Source organism: Chelonoidis abingdonii, chromosome 3, assembly GCF_003597395.2.
Source record: "Chelonoidis abingdonii isolate Lonesome George chromosome 3, CheloAbing_2.0, whole genome shotgun sequence".
NCBI lineage: Eukaryota > Metazoa > Chordata > Testudines > Testudinidae > Chelonoidis > Chelonoidis abingdonii.
The window spans coordinates 7378443-7397419 of record NC_133771.1 but is presented as its reverse complement, the minus strand read 5'-3'; the positions used below and the strand labels follow the sequence as shown (position 1 = coordinate 7397419).

The following is an 18977-nucleotide window of genomic DNA, read 5'->3' as shown; positions in this document are numbered from 1 at the left end:
TGAGTGTTAAAGACAAGAAGACTTCTGTAAGCAGCTTTCAGTCAAGCCTACAGCTGTTAGGGTACGTGGTTCAGACCTGGGTCTGGGTTTGCAGCAGGCTAGCAAGTCTATCTCAAACCAGGCAGGGCAGTGAAGTCCTAAGCTGCCAGGGCAGGGACAGCAGGGGCAGAAGTAGTCTTGGCACATCAGTTGGCAGCTCCCTAGGTCGTTCTGTGATCTAACCCATCACAACACACATATTCCAATTCTGGCACCAGACCACCTGGCCCTGAGTACCTTAACTGGAAGGGATATTTCTCTATGGTTCTTCAGGTGCTTGTGGACGTTTCACGGACATTAACGCAGGCTGGTCCAGAAAGTTGCATGAGGCACGTATCTTTCATAACACTGGCCTGTTCAGAAAGCTGAAAGCAGGGACTTTCTTCCCAGACCAGATCAGTGTAGGGGAAGTTGAAATGCTCATTGTGATCCTGGGAGATGCCACCTATCCCTTAACACCATCACTTATGAAGCCATACACAGGGCATCTTGACAGCAGCAAAGAGTGGTTCAACAACTGGCTGAGCAAGTGCAGAATGACTTTTGAGTGTGCTTTTGGCTGTTTAAAGTCCCGCTGGCACTGCCTATTTGGGAAGCTGGTCCTGGCCGATGACAATATTGCTATGCTATAGCCATGTGCTGTACTATCCATAATATTTGTGAAGGGAAGGGTGAAAGCTTCACTCAGGACTGAACCACTGAGGCTCAGCGCCTGGAGGCTGAATTTGAACAGCTAGAGACCAGGGCTATTAGAGGGGTGCAGTGCAGCAATTTGAAGCTGGAAGCCACTAATATTTGTTTCTATGCTTGAGAGTGCAGTGCTTGTAATGCTAGGAGGTGATGGTGGTTGGTGCAGACGATGCACTGTGGAAGTTTATGATGATTATCTGTTGTTTTGCAGGGCTCTGTTTGCTTTCAGTGAATACTATCTTCTCCCTGTATGATGAGGCATTCCCAACTCAGGTACTTAAGGGAGGGAACTTAAAAGCAGCTGTTTAAGGAACTGAAAAGGGTGCTGAGGGAGTTGGCTGATGTGATTGCAGAGCCATTGACCATCATCTTTGAAAATTCATGGCGATCAGGGGAGGTCCTGGACAACTGAAAAAAGGCAAATATAGTGCCCATATTTAAAAAAGGGAAGAAAGAGAACCTGGGGAACTACAGAGCGGTCAGCCTCATTTTAGTCCCTGGCAAAATCATGGAGCAGGTCCTCAAGGAATCCATTTTGAAGCACTTGGAGGAGAGGACGGTGATCAGGAACAGTCAACATGGATTCACCAAGGGCAAGTCATGCCTGATCAACCTAATTGCCTTCTGTGATGAGATAACTGGCTCTGTGGATATGGGGATAGCAGTGGATGTGATATATCTTGACTTTAGCAAAGCTTTTAATACGGTTTCCCACAGTATTCTTGCCTGCAAGTTAAAGAAGTATGGGCTGGATGAATGGACTGTAAGGTGGACAGAAAGCTGGCTAGATTGTCGGGCTCAACAGGTAGCGATCAACTGCTCGATGTCTAGTTGGCAGCCAGTATCAAGCGGAGTGCCCCAGCGGTTGGTCCTGGGGTCGGCTTTGTTCAACATCTTTATTAATGATCTGGATGATGGGATGAATTGCACCCTCAGCAAGTTCGCACATGACACTAAGCTGTGGGGAGAAGTAGATATGCTGGAGGGTAGGGATAGGGTCCAAAGTGACCCAGACAAATTGGAGGATTGAGCCAAAAGAAATCTAATGAGGTTCAACAAGGACAAGCACAGAGTCCTGCACTTAGGAAGGAAGAATCCCATGCACCACTACAGGCTGAGGGCCAACTGGCTAAGCGGCAGTTCTGCAGAAAAGGGATTACAGTGGACGAGAAGCTGGATGAGAGTCAGCAGTGTGCCCTTGTTGCCAAGAAGGCCAATGGCATATTGGGCTGTATTAGTAGGAGCATTGCCAGCAGATCAAGGGAAGTGATTATTCCCCTCTATTTGGCACTGGTGAGGCCACACCTGAAGTATTATGTCCAGTTTTGGTCCCCCCACTACAGAAGGGATGTGGACAGATTGGAAAGAGCGGAGGGCAACGGAAATGCTTAGGGGGATGGGGCACATTACTTATGAGGAGATGCTGGGGGAACTGGGGTTATTTTGTCTACAGAAGAGAAGCATGAGGGAAGATTTGATAGCAGCCTTCAACTACCTGAAGTGGGGTTCCAAAGAGGACGGTGCTAGGTGTTCTCAACGGTGGCAGATGACAGAACAAGAAGCAATGGTCTCAAGTTGCAGTGGGGGAAGTCTAGGTTGGGTATTAGGAAACACTACTATTTCACTAAGAGGGTGGTGAAGCACCGGAATAGGTTCCCTAGGGAGGTGGTGGAATGTCCATCCTTAGAGGTTTTTAAGGCCCAGCTTGACAGAGCTTTGAGCAGGGGATTCGACTAGATGATCTCCAGAGGTCTCTTCCAACCCTAATATTCTATGGCCTTGGCTACACTGGTGCTTTACAGCGCTGCAACTTTCTCGCGCAGGGATGTGAAAAAACCACCCCCTTGAGCGCTGCAAGATACAGCGCTGTAAAGCGCCAATGTAAACAGTGCCGCAGCACTGGGAGCGCGGCTCCCAGCGCTGCAAGCTAAACCCCATGAGGAGGTGGAGTATGTGCAGCGCCGGGAGAGCTCTCTCCCAGCGCTGGCGCTGCAACTACACTCACACTTCGCTTTGAAGTTTCGAGTGTAGCCATACCCTATGATTCTATGAAAGAAGAGCCTGTGTAGGAAGAAGGCTGTCATCTGTGAAACCAGGTTTGGGATTATTTTTGTTTTTGTTTTGATGCTTTGATACTAACTTCTCTCTCAGAACAGGAACATGACTGCCTGAACCTGGTTTTTTTTTTGTTTTGTTTTGTACTGAACTGCTTCATCAGCCTGCAGTGTTATTGTAAGCACTGTCCTTCCTATGCACTGAATGAGGCCAGGTTGCTGTAGAAGAAATATTATGTTATCATGTAGGTTAAAACTATATCAGTGCAATGCACAAGGAAGCCAAATTAAGGTTACACAGACAATCTTAATACTGGCATTTCCTAAGGTTGGAGTGCTTGACTTTGCAACCTGTCATCTAGTTACATAACTGCTTTAAGAAACTCCACACTAAAAAGAAACCAGGAACTAGGAGTCCTGTCAGAGAGTCTCCTGATCTAGCTATTAAACCATACTGCATCAAAAGATAGCGAGGACAGGAAGTGTGTATGTTTTACCGGTTCTCTTCACTCCTCTGCTTCCATCATATTTGTAAAGAAATAGAAAAATACAAGGAAAGGGTGATCTGCTGGGGCTGAGCCTGCCACATTTTCAGAAGCAAAGAAGGGAATCTTGACTGGATAGACTGCAGGACTGCGTATTCCGTAAGGTTTTTCTTGTGAGCATCAGTGTGTGTTTGTACTGGCAAAGTGTTATAGAAAGGTGTTTGCTGAAGATTTTGTAGTACTTGGAGTTATGGCAGGATAGCAATATATACTATATCAGAGTTAGCTCTTCTTTTGTTCCAGAAGTCCTAAATCATCCTGCTGTCATGAAAGCTTTAAAATAAACATACTGAAGTATTTACAGAACAGGTACTCAATAACCATATTAAGGACTTCAGACATTTTTAATGTCACTTCATTTAAAAGAAATTATTCAATTTTCAGAATGTTAGACTCTAAGACTACAATCCTGCCACTGGCCCCATGGGGATGGGCTCTTATGCAGACCCATTAAAGCCTGTTACAGGATTTAGGATAAAGAGAAAGCTTTTCACGTATTTGGACAAATATTTGTATAAAGACACTACGGTTTAGACCAGTAGAGATGACATTTATTTGGTGCCACAAAAGAGAGAATTAATAAAAAAAACATAGTGCAGGGACACATTTGACCTCAGGTCTCCAATTGTTGTAAAAAAACACCCAGTGCCATAAGCCACAGAATCAATACAAACATCCAAAAACAAATTCACTAAAATGCAGGAAGATAGGAGCTTTCATTCAATTTGTAACCATTTTGAATCTCATTCTGCTAGTTTAAATGTAAAGGAAGCAAATGGCCCCTTGAAGGACTGAGTATTGTATGCTCATCAAAATCAGGAAAGAGCCATTTTATGTTTCTTAAAATGAGGTATAACCTAGTAGGGAAAATAGTGCAAAAGTATCTCCAATCTTATTACATTCTTTGCAGCTTGTTTTCTCTGCAGCATCAGGAGCTTGGGGAAAAAAACTTACTTCCTGATTTGTTGCAAAACCTCTTTTGGTCATTCACTGATCAAAAAACAAGGGAAATCATTCAACATAATTCCTGATTGGAAAGACCCACTTGATTTATTTGTTAGTAGTAGCAGTATGACAGTAGCATGCAGAGACAATGAGACCATTCACATGCTTAAAATTAGCTACGTGCTTAAGAATCTTGCTGAGTTGGGTGGGGCCCGATAGGCTTACTACAGTTGCAGTTGAAGGACTAGCCCTGTCTGTTGTCAGCAAAGGATCACATTTACGTGTGTAAGGTTTCCTCCAAAAAAGCAGGTAAAGATGTAGAGGATTTTCTCCTTCTGAGCCCTCTTTTAAACACAGTATTTAGAGACTGGAGGCCCTTGATTTCTTCACCCTTTCCCACAGGTTGAAGGTGCTGGAAATATCCTCCTGCACAATTGTTTTGAACAACAGTTTTAACTACGTGCCACCATCTGTCTTAAATTGATCTTTTTCTTTTAGTAGATTGAAATGATTTTTTTCTCATAAGCTCCATGGAATCTTCCTTAAAGATTAGATTCTCATAGCCTTCACTCAGACGTTCAAGGAAATAAAAGAGGATTAAGGCCATCCTGACTCCGTCATTTGCCCCTGCTCAGATTGTGACTTTATGAGATACAGTTCTTCCTCTCGTCTTCCCCAAGTGCAGAATCCTACTTTATAATCCAGCCCTAACTGAATTAAGGGCAGATCCAGAACCCAGGTAAGTTAATGGAAAGACTCCCATTGACTTTAGTGACTTTGGATCAGGCCATTAGTGCAGATAGATATTAACGTAATGAGCACAATATAAAAACCTAGCTAGATCTCTGGGTTTGTAGTGTTATATTTGCATATACCCGTGGGCCTGAAACAAGCAAATAAACCAAAAAACCTTCAACCAGTAACCCAGCAGAAAACCCAGAGATTCCATAAAATCCACTAGCTACTTTGCTGTTGCTTTTGATTTTTACGTGGCTTGTTTATACAAAACCTTAGGTTGACATAAGGCAGCTTATGTCGACCTAATTATGTCAGTGTACACACTGCAGCCTTGCTCAAATCAATGTAAGTGCCATACTACACTGACATAATAACTCCACCTTCAGGAGAGGCATAGGGCTTATGTCTGTGTAGTTACACAGTGTCATTGTGAGTTACTTACATTGGCTGTTGGCTGCCTTGTCAATTTCACAGCTCCATGCTAGAACCTGAAATTGACAGGAAAGTTGGGTGAGTAGGGGGCTCCAGCTAGAGCCAGGCTGGGCCCACGGGGATCTGCGCCAGGCTGGGCTGCCTCCTGGGGTCCTGGCTTCCTTCCTCCCAGCAGGGCTTCTTCCCTGGGGCTCCTTGCTCCCCATGGGGAGCCCGGCAGCTGCCAGGGCTCCCGGCTCCCTGCCGGGAGCACAGCACCCACCTGGCAGGGAGTGGGTAGCTGAGAGCTGGAGAGGATGCCCCCAAGCTACCGGTGGGGACCTGAGAGCCTGTCTGGGAGCATGGAGCCTCAGGGAAGCTCCTGGGCAGGGAGCAGGGAGCCCCTGTGACGATGCGGTTCTGGCGGGACCCAACTGAGAGTGCCAATTCAGGACCAATTGCTCAAACAGGGCAGTCACAGCCCAAGGCTGGGGTTTTTCCACCTCTAAGGCAAACCAAACGAGCCAGACAAAAATGACTTCAGTTTCATCCCACTGGCTAACCACAAATCACACAAGCAATTTCCTTAGACACTCCAGTCTCCCAGTATCACCACCAGTGCCACCCGTCCTGGGGATGAATGGTTATGAAAACCAAACACCCCAGTAAAAGAAAAAGGTTCTCTAGATCCCAAAGGACCAAGCCCCAGACCCAGGTCAATATACACATCAGATCTTACCCACAAATCACGCTGTTGCCAATCCTTTAGAATCTAAAAATCTAAGTTATTCATAAAAGGAAAAAGATAGAGATGAGAGCTAGAATTGGTTAAATGGAATCAATTACATACAGTAATGGCAAAGTTCTTAATTCAGGCTTGTAGCAGTGATGGAGTAAACTGCAGGTTCAAATCAAGTCCTGCGAGAACATCCCCCGCTGGGATGGGTTATCAGTCCCTTGTGTAGAGCTTCAGCTTGTAGCAAAGTCCCTCCAGAGGTAAGAAGCAGGATTGAAGACAAGATGGAGATGAGGCATCAGCCTTATATGGGCTTTTCCAGGTGTAAGAACCTCTTTGTTCTTACTGTGGAAAGTTACAGCAAAATGGAGTCTGCAGTCACATGGGCCAGTTTCTGCACACCTTGCTGAGTCACAAGGCGTATCTGCTCCTCTCAATGGGTCAGTTGTGTAGCTGATGGTCTTTAATGGGCCATCACGCAGGCTAAGCAGAGCTAACACCCACAAGTTTGAAATATAGGACAGTACACAGCCAATATTCATAACTTCAACTACAAAAATGATACAGACATACAGACAGCATAATCATAACCAGTAACCCGTAACCTGGTCTTAGACACCTTATATGACCCCCTTTACATAAGATCTGGTGCCACTACAGGACCTTGGTTGCAACTCATGTTCTATATGGTTCAAGTTTATATCAATAACGTCACAGCCCCAGGGGAGTGTAGACATGCCCTGAGATAGATAAGCTTGATGCTGTGCATATTGATGGATTCTGAATGGCCTGTAGGATTTCCACAGGGAAAATCTGAGCATCCAAGTGTTGTGATTCTTCTCCCTTCAGCTTTACCAACTGGATTTTATTGAAAAAGGTCTTGATATTCTTTTGTGCATCTGTAAATCTTATCATAAAAGCTTTTAAAACCATAGAATTGTCCTTTTCTATAAGAAATGTTAAGTTTACTTTGCAGGATTCAAGTTTATGAGGAAGAGTTTTACTTGACTCGTTGCTATGCCATGGCACTTCTACATTCCTTCTTGATTAAATACATGGTTTTCACTAACGTGCTTTAGCATCTGTAATGGGGCATCACAGAAATAATGCTGGTCTTTTATTCTAATTGTTGTAGCCTTGTCTGCAGAAGGATATCAGGGTGGTCTGCAATCTTGCATTCCTGATGGCATTTGCACCTCCCAAAACCATGGATGGCCCCAAACTGCAAACCAAGATGAGCACATGGACTCCTCTGAACCATCAGCTTATGAATGACAAGGTAAGTCCCAAACAGCTGAGTCAGATATAAGCCAAATCCTGCTTCCGTTACTCATGTGAGGAGACTTTAATGCAAGTCAATCAAGAATGATATAGTCCATAGTTAGAATCCATCCTATTATTTAAAGGTAGATTTTTCTACTGCAGATCAGCCAAATCTCCAAGTCCTTTATCTCATGGAAGTCACTGGGAATTTTGCCTGAGTAAGGAATAAGTAATAATTGTTTAAAGACTTGAGGATTTAGCCCAATAATATTAATTTATGCTGTATTGTGCATAAACTTTCAAAATAGAATTCCCTGTGTCTTTTCTTCTATTTTCTTGCCACTTGGGTTACTTTAAAACTATAAATGTCTTTGAATTGTTAAAGGCAGGGCCGGCGCTTCCATTAGGTAACCCTAGGTGGTCACCTAGGGCGCTAGGATTCGGGGGGCGGCATTTTGTGCACTCCCCACGGGGTGCACGGGAGCTTCCGGTTCCGCTCCCATCGCGCTGCCAAAGAAGGACTTCTGCTGATGTGCCACGGAAAACAGTGGCAGGCAATTGAGCAGCTCAATGACTGCCGCTGTCGCCTGCGGCATTTCTGCAGAGGGTCCTTCTTCGGCGGCACGATGGGAGTGGAACTGGAAGCTCCCGTGTGCCCTGTGGAGAGCACATAAAATGCTGCCCCCTGAATTCTGCCTAGGGTGCCAAAAACCCTGGCACGGCTCCTGGTTTAAGGTGCTGGACTGATATCCTTAGGGACTGAAGTCTTCAGTTGAGCCACAGAACGAGTACAGCACAGACAGGGGCAGTGCAGGCTTCACCTAATGGTCAATGTGCTTCATCTTGGACCAGAGAGGTTCATGGTGTGTGGCCACTCTGCTGAGATTGCCGCCAAGGGTGCCAGATATGATAGAAGTCTTAAGGAGGTGCCCAGTTCACGAGTAAAAATAATTTTGTCCCTAATTTCAAACTCTACCAGCTATATCTGGGGCAAGTGCAGCTGGGCTCTCACGCACATCATCACCAGTAATATTCTTTGATCAGAATTTAGTTAAAAATTCCCTTGATAACGTTCCAGAATATAATCTGCTTTCCCATACCTGTGCTGGTTCTGCAGGGCTGACAGCAAGAAAAATAGTAAAAATATATTTATGACCAAGAAAACCAACAGATACTACTCTCAGTACACACAGGGAGCAGATCTGTCAAAAGAGAAAGTGCCATTTTTATGTAGTCATTTTTCTGATCATGTCTGCACTTTTAAAAGGGATCAGAGTGAGAAGAGAAAGGGACTTCGAGTCCTGAGGGGCAGAGTAGAAGAAGTCCTGATGATAGAATCGTAGAAATGTGGGACTGGAAGGAACCTCAAGAGGTAAAGTAGAAAGAGATTGGAGAAGAGAAAAGAGATGCTTAGGATGGTGACTTGTGGTAAAGAAGGCAGTGAGGGACAGGAGTGGGAGGAGATCAGAGTAAAGATAAAGCAGAGTCATGCAAAGCCTTGAAAGAGAGGACAAGAAGCTCAAACCTGATATGGAAGAAGAGGAGAAGCCAGGAGACAATTATACTGATTTCTGGTAATTTGTTTCCAAACGTCTGGAGTAAGCAGAGTTTCTTGGCAGGGTTGGCTCAGCTGTATTCCTAAGAGTACTGAAAGCAAACACGGTATCTGTCTTTGATCAGAGGCCATTAACATTGCTTTCAGCTATGAAATAACTCCCCTGTTTCATTTAAATTTTCCAAACCAAAACTTAGATCTTTGACTGTATATCATTTTCTTGTAGCAAATGTTTTCAAAGTTGAGCCAATAAAAGGCTTACTGGAGTGCCTATTATTTTGCCAAGTGCCCTGTGCAAATAAAACAAAACAAATAATAACTGGAAACATGCAAAGAAAAGAAATGCCATTTTTCCACCCCTGCTGAGAGAGACAGAGTTAGGGTTGACAGCTGGACTGTACCAAATGTCAGCACTGATATTGTCTTTCTCTGCAGGAGCCTTTCTTACTGGCTGCCAAAACAACATGTTTGGAGTTTGCAATGATGAATAATATTTTCCTAGTTATGGTTAGTCACTGTTTCAATGTGCACTTGTGAGTTGAGTGAATGAGCGTCTCCTCTTTGATCCTTATGACAGAATAGCTACTGTATTCTATACTTTCCAGTGCACTCTCCTGAGTGATGGAGGCAAGAGTCTGATGCTTTCAGTCTGTGTCCTAGTGGATAAATGCCCATATCCCAAAACCACCTCTACACTTGGCACTAATTGTGCCTCTGAGCAGTAGTCTCTTCAGAGGCTGTGGATGGCATGGGCCATGAAGACTGAGCTCCTTTCTTACCCCTAAAGGTGGGCCCTCCAATGTAAGGTTGGAGCACATTGGCAATGCCATGTGGGGAAATATGAACTGCTGCTGGCCTGGCTGTAGCTATTGAGGTGACAAAGAGAGGTCTTGAGGTCTGTCTCCCAGGAGCTTCTTGGGAGCACTATATTCACTAAAAAAAACAAGCCCTAAAATGAACAAAGGGCATAACTGTCAACCCTTTAAGGCCCTGATTAATGTGAATGGAATAGGTGTACTTATGTGGATCCTATTGACTCCATATCATAGAATATTATTATTAGGGTTGGAAGGGACCTCAGGAGATCATCTAGTCCAACCCGCTGCAGGACCAATCCCCAGATAGCTCCCTCAAGACTGAGCTCGCAGCCCTGGGTTTAGCAGGCCAATCCTCAAACCACTGAGCTATCCCTACCCCCGATATGGCAGTATTGAGGACTCATATTTTACAGGCTATATAGATCCTTTTTCAAGCTGGAGTTTTTCCCCTGAGACATACTGAATCACCTCTATGTATTCTATTTTATGTGTTTCTGTGATTTTTTTTTTTAACAGGTATTTGAAGAAAGAAGAGCTTTGCTTGGAAAATGGGTAAGGTTTTTCTCTTTAAATGTACGTGTTGGTTTCAGAACTAATGAAGAGATGACCGGGATGTGAATTTTAAACACATTTCACATTTCAAACAATGAGACTAATTTTCAGGGTATAAGTGTCAGAAATGGACAGAGTGTACTGTTGAACCTCTGGTGAAACATAAAGCGGCAAATTCATTCCTAGCATAACTTCGGAGGGGTCATGAACTTGAGAAATCTGGCCCGGTATTTAGAATGTTTTGTAACATGATGGGAAGCCCAAAGAAAAGTCTGTGAAGAAGTCTTCAGCAAAGATGTCTTATGTTTAAGGCTGCGAGTTTGTCACGGAAGTCAAGGATTCTGTGACCTCCGTGACTTCTGCAGCAGCCAGTATGCCTGGCTCAGGGGCAGCTCAGGCAGCCCCTGTGCCAGTCGCACCAACTTCTGCTGGGGCAGTCTTGGGCCACCGTACCCTCATCCCCCACCAACAGCAGAGTTTGGGTGTGGGAAGGGGCAGGGGGTTGGGGCACGGGCGGGGTGAGGCAGGCTCTGGGTGGTGCTTACCTGGGGTGCTCCCTGGAAACGGCAACATCCCCCTTGCTCAGCTCGTAGGTGGGGGTGTGGCCAGGTGGCTTTGCATGCTGCCTCCACCTGCAGGCACCGCCTCCACAGTTCCCATTGGCCACGGTTCCCATGTTTACTTTTATTTTTGTTTACTGCCTGTGAACTGTCCATGATTTTGACTAAAAGTACCTGTGACTAAAACTTAGCCATACTGATGTTTAGATAGTGCTACAAAAGGCCAGGAAGGCTTTTTAACGCTGGAAATAGATAGATAATAAGTGTGATTTATCCATAATAGTTATATGGCCCTGTTACCTGAGTACATCTCACTCTTTTAGTGTTATCTTCACAAGATGCTGGTGAGGCAGGGTAGTGCTATGATCTCCATTTTATAGATGTGGAACTGAGGCACAGAGAGACTAAATGGATTGCCCAAGATCACACAGAGTCTGTAGCAGAGAAGGTAACTAAACCCGTTTCTCCCCAAGTCCCACACTAGGACTCTAACTACTGGAGAACCCTTCTTGTACGGTAAGGGAAAATCAAATGAATGGAACAGTTCTGTGAGAGCACCTGTAACGTTCATCCTGTGCCAGATGAACAGAAATAAACACACAAGAAAGGAGCATTCAGTGAGACTGAATTCAGCTATGTATATTTGTCATCCTCAATGGTAACTGCACGGTTGAGCTGCATTCAACACTTTTTCAAAATGTAGCTGGAAAAATAGGTGTCGAGTATGTGGCCCCATAGATATACAAGTCAAATAGAAGTATAAAAATGATAATGATGCTTCTCTCCACTGTGTTGTGATCCCCAATTCTTGCATAATAGCACTGTTTGAATAGTGTAGCTATATACATTTAAAAGGTCACAGGTGGTAAAAACTTTTGTGAATAAACTGGTCTGTTAAGGACAAATATTTTGTATTTAAGTTCATTGTGACTGTTCACAATTACAGGAAACGTTCCTTGTGTACCTATTTGGCATATGTATGTTTAGATAATAAAGAATGTACTCCAGTTTCAGGAAATAAAATAATTAAGTTCTGATTGTACATAAATACTTGTTGGCACCAGAGCACAACAACTGCCAAACACAAACACTGAATCTTGAAAATTGCAGTTTCTGTTTTAAAATGTTCCCAGAAAATCTGAAAGGAAAAGTACAAATGGTTTAGCACGTATATTACTAGCCACAGGCTGTAAAAGTTGAAAAACTAAAGCTCCCGTCTCCCAAAATGCAATGCAATCTTCTGAAAGGTTAAGGATCTGACACAGCAAATGGTACGTTAGTAACTTTGCTTATGTGCTTAGTTCCTTTGGTCTTGATTCTGCACTGCCTTGCACCTTTCAACAATATTTACACCCATGAAGAGTGAGTGTAAAACACAAAAACGTAGGCCACCCCTGCTCTGCTCAAGGCATAGACGTGGGAGGCATGGCTGGAGCACTTTGGGTTTGGGAGGAGACATGGCCAGAATGCACTGGGCTCTGATTATTCCATGCTGCTGGACAGCTCCATGGGAAGTATGGCTAGCATAATAGTCCCCAGCCACCTCCAGAATTCAAAAAGCCACTTTTGTACCCCTCTCAAGGTAGGCTTACATTGCAATTAAAAGCAAATATCCCCAATGGCCGGTGATGGGAGAGTAGATGGGAAGGGTTCTGAATTACCAAAAAAGAATTCTCTGTAGTGTCAGGCTGGTGGGTCTTGCCACATGCTCAGGGTCTAACTGATTGCCATATTTGGGGTTGGGAAGGAATTTTCCCCCAGGTCAGATTGGCAGAGACCCTGAGTTTTATCTGCAGCACAAGGCACAGAGCACTTGCAGGTTTAAACTAGCGTAAATGGTGTATTCTGTGTAACTTGAAGTCTTTAAACCATGATTTGAGGACTTCAGTAACTCAGCCACAGGTTAGGGGTCTATTACAGGAGAGGGCAGGTGAGGTTCTGTGTCCTGCAATATGCAGTTTAGACTAGATGATCATGATGGTCCCTTCTGGCCTTAAAGTCTATGAGTCTTTATAGTGGAGGTGATTGCCACAGGAGATGAGAGAGTTGTCTCTGCTAGAATGTGACACAGTGGCCGGAGGATCCAGTTCTAGGTTTGAGTGCCTGGATGCCTGTTATTGTAACTCAGTGATACTCAGACCTCAGTGGTTCAGGAACCAAATTAACAATCAGCATTACCCAAAAGAGCCGCAGTAGTGTGAATTCATTGTTTCATTTACACACACACACACACACTTGCTCATAGATATATAATTATTCTCACCATAGGCACCGACTCTGTGGGTGCTCCGTGGCTGGAGCACCATGGGGAAAAATTAGTGGGTGCTCTGCACTCACTGGCATCCAAGCTCCCCGCACTCCCTGCCCCACCTCTTCCTCCCCCTCACATGAGCACGCTGCATCTGTGCTCCTCCGCCTACTTCCCAGCATTTCCCACCCAGCCGCCACCAAACAGCTGTTTGGCAGCTTTAGCATGCTCCAGGAGGGAGGGGGAAGAGCGGGAACGTGGCACACTCAGGAGAGGAGATGGGAAAGAGGTGGGGCCAGGGCAGATATATGGGGAAGGAGTTGGAATATTGGCAGGGAGGGGGCAGAGTTCAGGTGGGGACTTTGGGGGAGGAGTGGGAAGAGGCGGGGAAGGGGCAGAGCCAGGGGCAGATCGGGGGTTGAGCAACCACAGGAAAGAGGTGAAGTCAGCACCTATGATTCTCACAGCAAAATGACTGACTAAGTATTCTACAACTGGTTAATTACATAGTAAAAGCATCCTGATTGGTTAGTGACTTTGATTAATAATTAAATCACACAGTGTTTTAATATCAAGTGCTGCAAAAAGCCACAGGAGGTGCATTATAGAACCACTTGTGGCTCCCGAGCCTCAGCCTGAGTATCACTGTTCTGACTCCTGTGAGCTAGTATGTCACGTGCATGCGATCATGTCTGCCTCTAATGGTTAGCCTGAGGAACCGTAACAGCTTGCTGCTTGAAAGGAGCCCTCCTTCAGCTCAAGTGAAGAGAGACCCTTCTGTTTCGGACCTGAGGGTCCTCCTCCGCGCTATCGCTATTGACATGCTGTGGTATTGTATATGTGCAGAATTACAGACAGACCGCCGTACGTTCACTAGGGCAACATCCAAAATAATGTTATATCACATAGTCCTTGTGGTGTCTTTGCTCTCAAGTGCTTGGAAGAAGGCACAAAAAAGGAAAAATATTTAGCAGTAGAGCAATAGAGAAGGTGCAGTACCTTGCAAAGATAAATCCAGTTAAACTGGTTGGATTAATGTAATCAGATGCAAGGGGAGGAGCTGTGGTGAAAGGTAAACAAGGGTAAAGGTTGTGTCATTCTTATACAGTTAATCCTGAAAAAAGAGACAAATTATGCATGTTTAACTACTTTGCTGCTGCTGAATATATCACCTTGGAAAAAAAGCTGTGTGCTTCCTGTGGTGCTGACCATCTCGCATTAATGTCGGGAGAGTATCCCTTTAAAATGCAAGTACAGAAGTCTGCTGGCAAATCCAACAACAAAGCAGTTAGGACAACTGGGGATACTGAAGTTATACTTTATTCCAAAATTATGAGAAAATGTGAAGAGTGAATTAAGAGCAAATTTCCTGATCCATTAAAGAATGAGCTAAATTTGTTCCGATCACTTCAAACCAAGCTGCTGGTGTGGAAGACAGTAAACTAGTTAGCTCTTTGTCTTCATTATTTATATTGAATAGAAAATTGGGAATTGTCATTCACTGACAGTTTTAGCGTCTCAGCGAACGTGGTTTTATAGGAGCAAAGTGTGAGGTGCCTCTTCGGTTTTTACTTAGTACTCTGGCAAAATCTCCCTAGAGTTAAAGGTAATATGCAAAGCGGTGGGGGGGAAATGGGTTGGTTACCTGCTTTGCTTCCTTATGATGAATAAAATAGCCTTCAATTTTGGGAATTTTTTCTGCTTGTTTTGTACCTTATTTTGGAGCTGTCAGGAATGCCAGTTCTGTCCTTTTCTGGTTCTGCTGAAGAACTTGTTGGAGATCTTAGAGATGTGTTTGTGAGAAGGAGTAGGCTGATTAAATCTGAACAAAGGCATCTTTTCTGCCAGCTGAGTCTCACACAAGTGAATTAAGTAAATCTTAAGAACAATCAAACAACAGTTTTAAACAGTCTGAAAATAAATTGTTTTCCTTCTAAATTAATCAGGTTTCATCTGCATGTGTCTCTATTATCATAATCCCACCAGTTCTCCAGGTATCCATAGAATCTTCCAAGAAAAACAGGGTAGAATATCTAATATAAAAATCCAGCTGAAAAAAACAGGAAGTTAAGTCTTTCTTATCCATCACAAAGAAACAAAAAAAACCAACAAACCTATTATTTGTTTCCTTGGAGATCACCTTTAAGTGAGAACTTCAAATTCCCATTGAAGTTAAGTAAAGCCAGTAAAGACCTCAGGATTTGGCTGATAGAGAATATGTCCTCAATACTGGAAAGGTTTAAGAACGTAACAGGGCAAACAGCACCCCAAAGACAACTCAGAAAGCTTCATTCTCAGTGAGCTGATTTGAATAACAGGTAGGAGTCTGGTGGCACCTTAAAGACTAACAGATTTATTGGGGCATAAGCTTTCGTGGGTAAAAAACCCCCAGATGCATGGAGAACAGGTGTTATTTCTGCTGATAGGGAACAGGATTGAGTAGTAATCAGTTTAAAATCTGGTAAGAAGCATTTCAGGCCTAGAATGCCATCTTTAAATGCTGCATTTCTGGTGATTACAAGCTCCCATTGGTCCCAACTGTTTGTGGAATGGTCTTCTTACATGTTTTCTAACTTATGGCACTTTTTGCTGTCCTGTTGTATGGAACAGGGCTGACCTCGAATTTTCTGACATGAAGTGCAAGGATTGCCTGTGACTGAGTCATTCCCAACAGGAAGTCAGGGGCTGCTACAGGCACCAGTGCACCAAGCGCGTGCCTGGGGCAGCAAGCTGTGGGGGGCACCAGCCAGTCGCTGGGAAGGTGGCAGTCAGGCTGCCTTCGGCAGTGCGCCTATGGGAGGTCTGCTGGTCCTGCGGCTTCAGCGGCAATTTGGTGGCGGGTATGCCAAAGGTGCGGGACTGGTGGACCTCCTGCAGAACCGCCACCGAATCCGCGTTACCAGCAGACCTCCCACAGGCATGCCACTGAAAGCTGCCTGAGTGCCATGCTTGGGGCGGCAAAATACATAGAGCCGCACGTGCAGGAAGTTCCTGCTGTGCTCTCCCTTTCCATCTTTTACTGCTTACAAAAAGAAAAACATATTTCATTGCTGCCGCTCTACTAACTCTGTCTACACGTCCCTAGCCCAGCTCTGCTTATGGACTGTCTCACTTTATCCCCCTCTGTACCAATGAATTTGTGATAGATTGATTGCCTAAATGTGCTTGTCTTCCCAAAGGTAAGGCCAAAACTTTTTAACCCTCTCCATACACATCTGTCATGGGTATGTTGTCCTGGAGGTGCTAAGGAGAGGCAGGATGGAGGTTAGGGTCCTAGCTGGAGATGTAGGTTCAAGTCCCTGCTCCCTCACGGAATTTCTGTGTGACCTTATTTAGGCCATTGATTTCAGTGGAAGTTAGGATCCTGAATACCTTTGAGGATCTGGGCCTTAGTTTCTCTATGCTTCAGTTTCCCTTAGGTAAAATGGGCATAATAATATTTCTCTACTGCACAGAGGTGTCCTGAGGCTTAAACACTATCTACATGAATGTTTTTACTTCCGTGAATAGTCCAATTGAAGCCAACACCCAGGACTGCTGATGGGAATAAAGTGCCTTACACACACAAGTATTTCCAGATTTGTGCCCTGGAAGATGGATCTTTGAAGATATTAAGTCACGTGTTGCATGCATTTGCAGTTTCTTTTAATTTAGCCTTTACATTTGTCTGTGATTTCCACATCCTTTGCCCTGGAATGATTCCCCAGGAGCGATGGCATATGTACTTACGTTTGCCTGGCCTTGAATGTTAATTTTATTTTTTAAAAGCTGTATCCCTGGTGCCACGAAACCTGCATTTTCCTTTTCCAGTTTGACAAGTGGACAGATGGTCAGAGGCGAAGGATCCTAATAGATTTGTTGGAACGCTGCTCCCTGGCGCAGCAGAAATTCTGTTCTAAGCAGTTGCAGGACCGAGTTCCAGTTGTAGCCCTGGATTTCACCACAAAGCTTCCCAGAGTGTTGTCTTTATACATCTTTTCTTTCCTAGACCCCAGGAGTCTCTGTCGATGTGCACAGGTAAAAAACAGCATGTATCTGGAATGTGAAATCTGCTTTCAAGTTAGTTAGATATAGAATATCAGGGTTGGAAGGGACCTCAGGAGGTCATCTAGTCCAACCCCCTGCTCAGGGCAGGGCCAATCCCCAGACAGATTTTTGCCCCAGATCCCTAAGTAAGTGGCCCCCTCAAGGACTGAGTTCATAACCCTGGGTTTAGCAGACCAATGCTCAAACCACTGAGCTATCCCTCCCTGCCAAGCTAGCCTTCCCTCTCAAGTCTCAGCTTGAGAGGACCTGTAAGGAAGCACCTGATTTTTACAATATACTTGTGCCAATGGCCTTCATAACAGTGCAAGAGACTCTTTATAAGTGCCAATGTAGAGGGAATTATTTGGCCATATAATCTAGTGCACAGAATTGTTGCAAGATCGTGGAGGAATGGACTAGATGATCTCTATTTCAATGATTCTAGGATTTAAGACAGTGTAAACATTGTGGCCAAGATTTTCAAAAGTGACTAGTGATTTTTGGGTGGCTCCATTTTCAGGAGCCCAACCTGTGACACCTTAAAGTGCTGATTTTTCCAAAGGTGAGGGCCTGGCCCTCTCTGAAAATCAAGGCTTTTAAGGCACCTGACGTTGGGCATCCAAAATAAATAGCTGCTTTTGAAAATCTTGCCCTCTTGTCTTGTATTATCTTTCTTTTGAAATGCATGTATTGTGCTGTGTGCTGGCTTCAGGGGAGCAGAAATGCTCAAGGTGGAGCTTCTGAATAAGACGCTCAGTGCCAGGGTCTATATTGTCCATGCACAGCCAGGAGGAAGCTAGTTTTGGAATTGACTTACCCAGAAAGAAGGGCCTCAGCAGTGTCAGTAGTGTCACTAATGAGTAAGTTAGTTAATGGTACATTTAGCCTTAGTCTTGAAGATATGCCATGTGCAAAGTAAATGCCTGGGAAAGTATATAGCAGCACACAGCGCTGGTGAGAAACCTTCAGAACTGGCCAGTCCAACTTGGAGGCCTTGTTTTTTTAAGATAGAAAATACTGAAGGACTTGTTCAGGCTGGAGTCTGTTCACGTGGTGACAATGCAGGGATGTTTCCTTGGGCAAATTGGTTTCTTCCCTCCTGGCCTATAACCTCTGAGGGTCACCCTGGTGCAGAGGGCCAGCTGGTGCAAGGCCTCTGCCCCACGTAAATGCCACTTAGACCCCACTAACAAGTCCCATGTGTCTCATGGACGCCTCAGCATGCATCAGCATGGGCCATACCAGTGGGACTTAAGTGGGATTTAAGCGATGTCTGGGGCTGGCCTTCTGCATGGGGCACATTACACAGCAGTCCCTACCCATTTAAATTAAACTCATTGCCGGGTTCCAAGACCTGTGATGTACTCTTGCAAGTGATTGACATGGTGGGGTTCGCAGTCTGCTTTATGTTACATGAGCGTGTAAGCTGAAATAGTTACACCTTTGACATTCACAGGTGAGCTGGCACTGGAAGTACTTGACAGAGCTAGATCAGCTCTGGATGCTTAAGTGCCTGCGTTTTGGCTGGTACATCAACTTCTCTCCGACCCCCTTTGAGCAGGGAATCTGGAAGAAACACTACATTGAGATGGTGAAGGAGCTTCATGTAACCAGGCCCAAGGTATCTCTGTCACTCTAGGAGACGTGGAATGGTAGCAGAGAATATATGAGCATCAGGGTTGCTTGTTTTGGTTTGCCTCTCACTGCATAGTATCACACTTGTCAAACCAGAAGAGGATTTGCTACTTAAAATTACTGCTTGGTGCTCAATATCTTTCATTACCATGCAATATGCTT

At 44.6% G+C, this 18977-nt stretch overlaps 1 protein-coding gene across 1 annotated transcript in view; it reads left to right on the top strand.

The window, feature by feature from the left end:
• The window catches only part of FBXO16 (F-box protein 16), a 47893-nt gene that overhangs the window by 5130 nt on the left and 23786 nt on the right, over positions 1 to 18977 (top strand). The window contains exons 2-5 of the mRNA XM_032790880.2: positions 7294 to 7437; positions 10311 to 10346; positions 16965 to 17171; positions 18637 to 18801. Coding sequence (XP_032646771.1) covers positions 7342 to 7437; positions 10311 to 10346; positions 16965 to 17171; positions 18637 to 18801 — 504 coding nt within the window. The 5' untranslated portion in view covers positions 7294 to 7341. The remainder of the gene's footprint in view (positions 1 to 7293; positions 7438 to 10310; positions 10347 to 16964; positions 17172 to 18636; positions 18802 to 18977) is intronic.